This window comes from Urtica dioica, chromosome 11 (genome assembly GCF_054948205.1).
Source record: "Urtica dioica subsp. dioica isolate 48M chromosome 11, U.dioica_male_clone48M_v1_H2, whole genome shotgun sequence".
Classification (NCBI taxonomy): domain Eukaryota; kingdom Viridiplantae; phylum Streptophyta; class Magnoliopsida; order Rosales; family Urticaceae; genus Urtica; species Urtica dioica.
In genome coordinates this window covers 5,932,371-5,943,634 of record NC_142766.1, presented here as the reverse complement: position 1 = coordinate 5,943,634, position 11,264 = coordinate 5,932,371, and the positions used below count along the sequence as shown (strand labels likewise).

General features: G+C 35.8%; 1 protein-coding gene across 8 annotated transcripts; it reads left to right on the top strand.

The window, feature by feature from the left end:
- Positions 1-4,554: 4,554 nt before the first annotated feature.
- LOC149380857 (Homeodomain-like superfamily protein) lies at positions 4,555-9,710 on the top strand. 8 transcript variants are annotated; one of them, XM_089601767.1, is made up of 8 exons: positions 4,555-4,824; positions 6,001-6,099; positions 6,211-6,867; positions 7,042-7,121; positions 7,749-8,180; positions 8,278-8,355; positions 8,471-8,610; positions 9,299-9,710. In XM_089601767.1, exons 1-8 carry the CDS (start codon positions 4,818-4,820, stop codon positions 9,375-9,377), a joined length of 1,572 nt encoding a protein of 523 aa, XP_089457893.1. In that variant the 5' UTR covers positions 4,555-4,817; the 3' UTR covers positions 9,378-9,710. The 8 variants fall into 8 exon arrangements, with proteins under 8 accessions (XP_089457893.1, XP_089457891.1, XP_089457889.1 ...); XM_089601765.1 differs by having other exon boundaries at positions 5,995-6,099; positions 8,278-8,352; XM_089601763.1 differs by having other exon boundaries at positions 5,995-6,099.
- The last annotated feature ends 1,554 nt before the right edge of the window (positions 9,711-11,264 follow it).

Genomic DNA, 11,264 nt, shown 5'->3' with positions numbered 1-11,264 from the left:
GAAACTTGGTTTTGTAGCCGAATTTGTTATATTCGGTTTATATTTCGAATTTTAATAAAAATTCTATATTTGACAAAGTTGGTTATTGAGCGTTTTTTTTTCTTTAATGAACATTATAGCCGTGTAAGCAAATACAGTGTAAATGTTCGTAAATTTTTGTTAATCTCCGTTGCTTTGTTAATTTCTGTTAATTATGGTAAATTTACATATGTGCAGGTAGAGCCGATTTCTTTCATTTCCTTTAATACGTATTTAATACGGTATTTTTGTTTTCCAAATTTATTTTCTAATTTTGAACAGGATTTTATCATAATTACGTGTATTCATTATCTTGTTTGACTTATTCAATCAAATAAATATTTCATTTCCCTTTTAATTACATCACCGAATCTCATATTATGAATTCAAAAAGCTGAAATTAAATTGCTGAAATTATAGCCGTGTAAGCAAATACAGTGTAAATGTTTGTAAATTTTTGTTAATCTCCGTTGATTTGTTAATTTATGTTAATTATGGTAATTTTTTTTTGCATTTATTGCATTAAATTTTCTCTTTTAATTACATCACCAAATCTCCTATTAAATTAGCTAAATATCCAATTAAATTGCGAAAAAATCTGAAATTAATTGGTTGTATACAATTCAAACCGGTCAAACGTGGGCTAGTGTTTTGATCAAGTAAGTATAAGAAAAAGGGTAAATTAGGTATTTTATATCCGTAAATTTCAGTAAATGGTTAGATTGCAAAATTTACCAAACGTTGGCTAGATTCCAAAAACCATGTTTCAAAATGGCTACGTTGCTAGTTTACCCTTGATTAAATGTGTTTTTAATAGTACCTTATAAACATATAACTCAAATAAATGTTAAAGTTTTAAACTAAAAAATAAAAATAACATCACGTCTAAAGGTTTTAAAGAAAATAAAGATGTAACTCAAATAAACGTTAAACTTTTAAACTAAAAAATAAAAAAAAAACACCACGTCTAAAGATTTTAAAGAAAATAAACATGTAACTCAAATAAACGTTAAAGTTTTAAACTTAAAACTAAAAATAACACAACGTCTAAAGTTTCAATCCCTCCAAGTGCATGTCTTTCTGCTATGTCCCCTACCACCATATTTCCCGCATTTTCGCTGGATAACAACCTTTTCACCTTGAGATGGGTATCGATTAATCCTTCTTCTTCTTTGTTTACTTTTCTTCGGTCGACCGGCTTGCTTCTTTTCAATTGGTTCCTCAACTTTCATGTTTTTTTTATCTCATCCAGGACATTCCACTGATCTTCATTGTCAACCGGATATATGGCTTCCTTGTACATTTCAATACACGTCTCCTTCAAATAAAAGTCACTGCATAACGAGTACACATCGATGCTTCCATGTTGGGCTGCTGCGATGGAATGCTCGCACAGGATATTCAATTGTTGTGGTAGTCCGCAAGTGCATGTCTTCGCCATGATGTCTACATCGAAATCACCTCTTGCGTCTTTGACATGACATTCAAATAGACCAAGCCCGTACGCATTGACGAACTGTGCCTTATTATTTAGCTGTGCGAGATCATTTTGCCATGTTGGTGTCAATTTTGTGTTTAACTTGTGCGCTATCTCTTCTCGATCGAAAAACCAAGTTTGGAGTGTGAATTGAATAAACTCGAGCAATGTCGTAATGGGAAACGTCCTAGCATTCTTTGTATTGTTGTTGAAGCTTTCTGCGTTGTTGCTCATCATTAGGTCGTACCTATATAAAAACAGCAACATTTATATAATCAACAACATTGAAATTCAGTACACAATAAGTTCTAGACTTTTACCGTTTTCCAGGAAAGAAAGCTCTGGCCCACCGATCGACACCAACTTCTTCGAGATACTTTGCCATCTCGACATCTTTCCGTCTCAACTATCTAAAATTAGCTTCGAATGCTATTTTACTGAAGGCGTAAGCAGCATCGTACAGTTCAAAGCAACAATGATTTGTCTTGAACTTATGTTGGACATTCAGTTGTAAATGATGGTAACATGCTTCGTGAGGGATACCAGGAAACACAACCTCGACACAATGTATAATGCTAACGTGGCGATCGGATATAAACGCCAAATTAAGTACGTCTTCACCGATAGCTTCTCGCAATCTTCTCAAAAACCAAATCCAAGAAGCATGACACTCGTTATCTACAACTCCAAATGCAAGTGGATATAATTGTGAATTCGCATCCATTGCAATTGCGCAAAGCAACTGCCCGCTTATTTTGTCTTCAGAAATACACTGTCCAATGATATGACCGTCCGACATGCTTTGAAGCCTCTACGACACGCCTCAATAGAAAAGAAAGCATACTTGAATTTGTCACCATCTCACACAAAGTCTTGTAACGTCCCAGGATTCTTTTGCTTCAACATGTACAACCAAGACGGTAACTTCCGGTAGGATTGTTCCGGTGTACCCCGAACGTACCCAATAGCTTTCTCTTTGGATCTCCAAGCTTTCAAATACTATATGCTCACACCCCATCTTGTCTTCACTTCTTCCCTGACGTTATGCGCCGAATACTCCGCCATAGATCTAATTGAGTACTTGTCTTTAAATACGTGACCGATGACCCATGGTACAGCTCCTCGATGGCCCTCTGTTCGAACAACACGCGCACATAAGTGTTTACCCTCGTACGACGTAATCTCCCACATATCAGACCACTGCACGACACCCCTCAACCTCCACGTTCATTTCTCGTCTTTACGTAGAATATACCATCTTTTTTCGAAGAAGATTTCACTCTAAGCTCGAAATTATTTTTCAACGCGTACAGGTGGATATATTTCTTCAATTCAAGTTTGTTTTCAAACTGATGCCCAATATATATTTCTTCTGAGCTACCTGTTACTTTCAAAGGTTAGTTAAACAATAACTTAACAGATTTTACTTGAAATTTTAAATCCACTTGAGATCTAAATTACTTGTAGAAGAATGGATTGGATAATGACTCGGTTCTTCCTTCACAACATCATCGGTGGTGAACTCGGGTGCTTTCCATGAATAAGGAACGATAAGTGATTCGATCATCGGAGGCTCACGCTGACAATGACCCGATGGTTCACAATGACCCATTGGTACTGTAAAAGTTTCCACAAACTCTTCATATTCTTCCGGATTGGCGAACTCTTCAAATTCTTCACATCTACCATTGTTATCTCCATATCTCCGTCACTATTCTCTTCATAACATTCGCCACCTCCGTATTCATCACCTTTGTCACTATTGTGTCCATCATATTCGTCACTGTTGTGATTACAATCTCTATTACGCATGTATATTTCGTCACCGTTTTCGGCACCCTTGTACTCCTTAAACAAGTCATCATCACAGCCACCGTCATCGTTTCTAATTATAAGATCATTTTTTCGATCCTCGATAACAAGAGTATTCCGTCTCTTCTTCGGTTCATTGCGAGACACCTTTCCAACTTTCACATCTTTCCCTTTACATACTCCTCGATACGCAATAGACTCAATAATCTGTTTCGGTACTAAACTTACACAAAGTGGAAATCTATTACGATATATGTGCTTCATAAAATACGAAACGTCACCATTGCCCTTCAAAATAGCAGGAGCCATCGTAATTGTACCGATTGTAAGTCAAACGCGAATTTGTCTAACTCGATCTTCTCGAATATAAAATCCACTAACTCCGTGTACGTTATCTCTTTCGGAAATACGAATGCACGCGTATCTGTATTGGTGAACCTCCATAGGTATCTTTCCTTCTCCCAAGTGCCGTTAACCATGATAAAAACTCCAAAAAACAGCCAAACTATGCAAAATTAGCTTATCCATCGTACAACATAGTACATCATTGCATCGTACATCATCGTATAGCATCGTACATCATCGTACAGACCATCATTTTTTTTCCCAAATTTCATCGTACAAAAAAGTTAAATCTCATCCTACCATATCGTATACCATCGTACAAAAAAGTTAAAACCCAGATTTTTTACTATGTTTTTTAGATCTGATCGATTTTTATCACTACATTCTATCATATATAATTAAAAGTTATTTAAAATGATTAAGTTAGTAATCTTACCCATGATTATTTGAAATCCACTGAAGTAGTGAGGATTTGAGAGAGGGAGAGAAGATTGAAATGTTAAAATGAATTAATTTTTATGAGTGGATGAGGTATAGAGAATCAGATGATATTTTTGTTCGATTATGGTACAAAAGTCCATTTTTGGATTGTTTTTAAGTTAGGGTCTTAATCTTGATATTAGTTCAATTATTAAGCCCAATTAATAAAATTTCTCTAAAATTATTATAATAATTTTTATTTTTATTATATTATTGTTAATACTTCGATAAATATATGCGCAGGAAGTTTTCCGTTATAAAGTGAGTAAAATAAAATAATATTTCATTGCTTTATAAGTTGAGAGAGGAGAATATTTGGAAAAAAAAAATAATAAATGAGAGCCCAGGCGTTTTTGGACGAAAGCACAGGAACCATGGATGTTAAAATAATAATAAAGACAATGTTTAAAATTATATTAAAAAACGAAAAATAAAATAGATTTGCTTTTTCATCGTCTCGCAAGTCGCAATGACAAGAATTTAATTCGATGCAAACGAAAGAAAGGAAAAAAATTTGCAGCGCCCAATTCCATGTTTGGTTCCTTCAATGTTTCCTGTTGGGTATATGGGTTTGCCTTTCTGAACCTTTTTATAAACTCAAATTCTCTATTCCATTCTCTGCCCAGATAGGCAGAGATAGACAGCGAGAGAGAGAAAAGAGAAATTCTCAGGATTTTCAAACGCCATGGAAGGTAATTGATGTTAATTTCTCGTTCATGGATCAGTGAGACGTTTTCTTTTTTCTTTTTCCATTTTTCATTTCTGGATTTCGTTTTGGTTGTTGTCTTTGTGTTGCCTTGGATTGCGTGTGCGAATCTCGGCGGGGTTTGAATGAACCCCTTTTGCATGCATAACCTGATTGCTGTAATGAATATGGTGAGCTGTGAAACTCTATCTGCAGATTTACATTGTAGGTTAAAACAATATTTGATTTTGATTTATTTTATTTTATTTTATTTTGTGGGTATTGTTCTATGTTGCTTCCCAAGGTTTTGACCCATAATTGTGTTTGGATTGGTAACATTTCGCCAATATTTGGTTTTGAAAAATAAAATAGGGTAATTGTATCTTGGTTTTCATTCTAGGCCATGCTGGTTTTTTTTGGTCATATGAACTTTCCATTACGATTCCACGCATTGTGTTTGGCGTGTAATTTTGGTGAATTTCGTTTGCCAAACTTGAATCCATAGTCAAGAAGAATGGAATTTGCTGACTAAGAAGGTCATAATTGCTATATCCCATGGGACATTATTCAGGGAATGCAAAAACCATGAGTTGTTTCTATGTAACATAAGCTTGCTTGAGACTTTAAAAACAATAAAATAAAGACGGCTGTGTTTCTATCTTTAGAATGTTCATTGTAATCCTAATTATGAATGCTTGCGAAAACAAAATTCTTTATTCCTCGGGATGGGAAATTGTTTGGAATTGTTGTTGAGCATATAAACTTAAACGTTATATGTGACGCAGCTATGGCCGACTCTCCTCCGTATAGATTGTTTTTTTATATCGACTTAGCCGATGATTATTTAAGCTTAAATATTTGGATGCGGTATATTTAACCTGAAATCGCATTAGGGGTTCAGATCTTGGGCTTACAATTTTGGTGGTGCATTGGTATGCTTGATCTTATTGATTCTAATGTTTTCTTGAGAATGGATTTGCGAAGTTTGATTCTGCTGCTTGTTCATCCATTGTGTCTGGTTGAGATAATTTGCCAGGCGTAGTAGCTGTTTTGTAAAGTGATATGGTTTTTTTTTTTTTTTTTTTTTTTTTTTTTTTTTTTTTTTACATTTGTGTACCTAGAAGTGTGTCGATTTTTGAATCAAATTAGTAACTCTTGGTTTCCAAATTATATGTAGTATCAGGCGAAGGGCATTCAGATGAGAATAAACATTCTTCAGATAATAAGAAAAGACGCCTCAAGACACCAGCCCAGCTCATAGCTTTGGAGAAATTTTATGATGGTAATACTAATAGTCCTTATATCACAAAGTGTATATATTTTTATTTTATTTTATTTATTTTTAGTAGTTGTATTCGTTATCCAAAATTAAATCGCTTTCTTACACTTCCAGAGCACAAATATCCGACGGAGGAAATGAAAGCAGAACTTGCCGTGCATTTGGGATTGACAGAGAAGCAGATATCGGGGTGGTTTTGTCACAGACGGCTAAAAGACAAGCGGTCTTCGAAAGACGAAAAGTGTCCCAACGGACGGCAAGAGCGTCTGAGCGGAGTGATTCAGGATCTCGGCCAAGACTCGTGTGGGAGCACAAAGCACGCTGATTACAGGCACGTTGATCCGCGGGAAGTCGAAAGCCGGAGGCTCTACGGGCACGACTTCCAGGCAGCCGACCCGATCCGCGAAAATCGTGCTCATCATCATATCGAAAGAGTAGCTCGAATGGACCACGAGACGTCTTCAGAGAGCAGCTCCTCGCTGCAAGATAGGTTAGTCTCACAACCGGAGGATCATCATGGTGTGGAAACTTCTAGATACCTTTTTCACGATGGGCTTATTAGCACGCCTCTGAATTCCAAAGACTCTAGGCATGTTGGGTATAAGCCCTCGGGATATTTGAAAGTCAAGGGCGAAATAGAGAATGCTGCTATAACGGCTGTAAAGAGGCAGCTGGGAAGGCAATATCAGGAAGATGGTCCATTATTGGGTGTTGATTTTGACCCGCTTCCTCCTGGTGCATTTGAATCTCCTCCCAGAGATCCTATCCATGGTTTGTGACACTCATTTTGTAAACTTTGAATATATATATATATATATATATATATATATATATATATATATATATATATTTAACATGGTTATCTTATTTCCATACATACTTTACTAGTCTAGCGTTGTTTTATTGATAATAGTCTGAACTCATTTTTGTTTGAATATGTGGCAGAAGCATATTATGTTGGGAATCCGGTACGTTCTCATTCTCCAGACATTGCTGGGTTGAAAAGGCAACCAAGTCCCCGACCTGTAAGTTAACGCTTTCTGAATAATTCTAGTTTTTTAGTGATGTCTGTATTTGATAAAAAGTAGTCCGAGGGTATAATACCTGTACATATATTTTTTTATTTTCTATCTTTTTCCTATATTTCCTTTCTCATCAGAAGAATTGTTTTACAGCTAGAAACAGTAAAAAAAAATTCGATAGTTACATCAAAGCCACTATGAACATGTTTATGAATTAAACTTTGGTCACATTGTGACCTGTTAACATGGCAAAGTGAAGGTTAAATCGTACAAACACATTAGGGGTCATGGTCCTCTTCAAGTTCTAAAAACGACTAGCTATTCAGGACCAGTGTGCTGGGATTTTATTTCTGGTTTGTGGGCACAGGATGATGATTTAGAATTGTGAGTGCTTTGTGCAACTGCTCAACTATATATTTGTCATTATTTTTAAGAGAAAAAGTCAGAATTGGAAACGCACGGAGCCAAATAGATACTTGTACATGAAAGTAAATCACCGAAGCAAAATAAGTTACGGGGACTCTATACTGTTAACATATTGTATCTATTGCCTGCTTAAGTGTCCACTGATTCTCTTTGTCTCTTATTTACACAATTGATTCACGGTTTTTATTTGTCATGGTCTTACAGAGGTATGAGGGATACAATTCGAAGCTAAGTTCCAGGGATTTGTATTTGCAAGAAGCTCCTGGTATTTCACGTGTACTTGGTCCTCAAAAGGCAGCTTATTTTGATCACACTAGTTCCTTGGTTGACCGAAATTCTCCCTTGGACGTATACGACGAGTCCAATAATAAAATCCCGAAGAAGCGCAAAAAGGGTTTTAAAAAGCATTCTGTTGATGGGATGGCCTCTGATTCATATCTTAACCACCGTGTCACGTCTAGTGGGAGAATTTCTAGTAAACCAACAGTGCCTTGGTTACATGAAAATGACAATAGTTTAAGCCCTAAGATAGCTCAAAGGAGTGGATACTCTAATTTTAAGCCCCCACTCGTGGCGCGAGACTATTGTGAGACTCCTGATATGGAAGAAAGACGGATATCTGTAATGATGCCACAGGTATGTTTTCTTTTATGTTTTACTGCTTGTATGAAATGTTTGAACATGCTCTTATAGAATTCTTGGGTTTGAGTTCTACGGTATATGTGTGCTTCAGCAGGAAAGAAAATTATATGGAGACTATAAGGGCATGAGGGATGTCAAAGTGAAGATGAAGCCTGCTGGTGAAATGGTGGTAATTTCTAACTTGTGTGGCGTTAAATTGCAAACATGCTTTTTTATTATGCGTGCTCGTAACATAGTTTCTTTTGCAACTGTTGACACTCTGCATTTTTTCCCTATTTTTCAAGGGTGGAAAACGAGTTCGAGTTGACTTTCCGCTTCAAGAAAATGGCATAAATCCAGTGTTTGACGAGAGGCTATCCCGAAAGAATCACTCTAAAGGGTCAGTCACACTAATCTCGGAATTTGTACAAGATCGTTCTGGAAGGTCTCTGCATGCATACCTGTGCCATAGTTGATTCTACATTTCCGTTTAACTAAAATTTCTGATGATGAGGACAGTTAGGCTTTATTTCATGATTTCAGGTTGATCTCATTTCTTAAAAATCGTATTTTCAGGTTTAACCAAGTGCTTATGTTTGTTTCTACTTCGTTAGCATCCTGCTCTATCTAAATTCAGTACTCTTCATGCATTATTCTCCTTACCGATTATTACATACTTAGGTGTCTTCTTAAGGAAATCAGCGGTCTCAAATTAAGAAATTAGTATTTTTAATCATGCATTTTTATTATGACAATCTTAAGTTATTTAATTGGGAAATTAAGGTTCAATTATGTAGGGTGATTTATTAATGAAGTAGCTCTGAATCTCTCCAAAAAAAAAAAAGAAGAGATTAGGTTCTGGTGGAGCTTTGCTTTCGTAATTATTGTTGCTGTCGTCAATTAAAGCACAACAGCTTCCGGAATTTAAAGCACAGCCTGCTATGACTTGAAAGCTTTGGCTTAATGAAGTTTAGCAGATCCTGGCCAAAAGATGTCAATATGATTGGAACTTAAACAATCTTTTTTTCCTTCCTTTAAAGATCATTGTAGGTTCTAGTAGAAATATGGTGCTGCAAATTCTTGTAAGTTCAATTGCTACGTAGTTTCTGAGTCCATCACGATGTGTTATGTAGATCTGGCTTGGAGATACCATCCAGCTTCAGCGAGGATGAAACTGCAGAGACCAGTTCTTCCGCTGAAGATTTAGGGTAGAGAATATTTGCTGAGCGCCAACACAGAAAAGGCAGCATCGTATTTATCATCATCAGTAGGCTCTCTTGACCATGTACAGTATGATAACTCCGACTTTATGGCCGCGTTGAGTATTGGTGTTTATAAATGTAGAAAATATTTGCTTTTACTTTTTTTAGTATTAGTTTCAGTTGTAGCTTCTGTACTGAAAATTTGATATGGTTTGTGGGAATTGGGTTTAAATGTCGTTTTGCAGAGGTAAATACCCAAATCGAGATTAAACACATTCTCTCTGGTTTTGTGGTTGTCGTAGAATCGGAACCTTTGATTTTAGTGTTCTCTTCATTCTTCATTTTTTGTTTCGCCTTGGAACCATTTTAAATGCGCACAATATAGTTGCATTATCCAATTCAACGTGCATTTTTTTTAGTTGAATGAAAAAATATATTTCCCTTCATGACTTAGTTAACCAAATCCAAATGCTTCTCAATGTTTGCAAGGATTAATTCTTAGTCCAGGGAGGAAAAATTCTATTTCTGTATTTTGCCTAGTTTTTTCTTGAAAAGAAATTGTGAAGTTGATGCTAAATTGTATAGTCGAAAACTACAGAGAGATACCTACCCTATTCATTTTTGTAAGATCAAGGACATATATACACACATAATCATTACACTTGAATTTTGTAGTGTGAATAAACGTGTGTATGTATGTTAATTTTTGTTTTTTTTTTTGTGAGATAGTCAATAATTTTGTTTTTGTTTTGACCGATATTTAGCAGTTGGCATTTTGGGTATTAAAAGAGTGTTAACTTAAATCAAGGTTTTCGGATGTATAGTGAACTAGCCAAGCGAATGTGTTAATTCAATATTCAATTTTAATGTGGTTAGTATTTTTTAGCATAAATTTGTTTAGATATTTAGTATTTATGAAACCTTGATAATTTTCTTGGAGTGGCCATTTTACTTTTTGGAACAACAAAGATCTTTAGTAGATAATACATGCAGATATATTGAATTCCTACAATAACATATTTTGATTAAAAAAATCAAATAAACCTGATACGTTAGTGGGTTCAAAGGACTTTGTTGAGCCGATTTCTCGTCCTAACAATCTATACCAAGTTTGCTTCGTATAATTATTTTTATGAGGGAAGGGTCTCAGAATTCGATTATGAAGATTAAACCGTGATCCGAAAGGAATTTATGAATAATATAAATTTATAGAAGAAATAAGTGAAAGAAAATTTATTTATTGATGATCGAATATAAACCACTAAAATAAAAAAGAACGAACAAGTAATCTAAATATTAATGATGAATCAAAATACAAGCGTAAGGCTTTTCTTTTTTAGATATTCCGTCCCGTAAAATGAAGAATGAGTGGGCTTTTATAGCCAACTCGTCTATCCTCTTTCTCCTTCAGATTGTTACACGCGTACGAGCAGAACCGGTCTTCCATCCTCCATTCCTCGCATTTGTCCTCGTCTTTAGGCGATTTGACCGTTTCTCAGAGGAGACTAATTATTCAAATCACTTGGCGGGACCGTCTAGGAACGTCTATGGGCCCGGGTCGAATCGGGATTCAGTCTTCAGCGAAGAATTCCTCTCTATTGTCTTGGGCCGATCTCACCTGTGTCTAGGATTATTAGGGCGAACTGGCCTTTGGGGCGAACTGGCCTTTGGGCCGAACTAGCGATTATCCCCAATCCTTTTGGGCCGAACTGACAATAGGCCTACTAAGCCCATCTTGCCTGGTGGATAGGGACGATATCCACTCCCACAATCAGTCCCCCAGTATCTTCTATATTATAAGATAATATAATATAGAATATACTTTTAATCGAACCGAGATTTCTCATAATCTGGTTGAAATTTGACGAAATATTCGGGTATTTCTACCTTTAGGTTA

Coding starts and splice junctions, on each gene's coding strand:
- LOC149380857 (XM_089601763.1), top strand. Junction 7,122..7,748: donor GGCAACCAAGTCCCCGACCT/GTAAGTTAACGC, acceptor ATGGTCTTACAG/AGGTATGAGGGATACAATTC. Junction 8,181..8,277: donor TATCTGTAATGATGCCACAG/GTATGTTTTCTT, acceptor TGTGTGCTTCAG/CAGGAAAGAAAATTATATGG.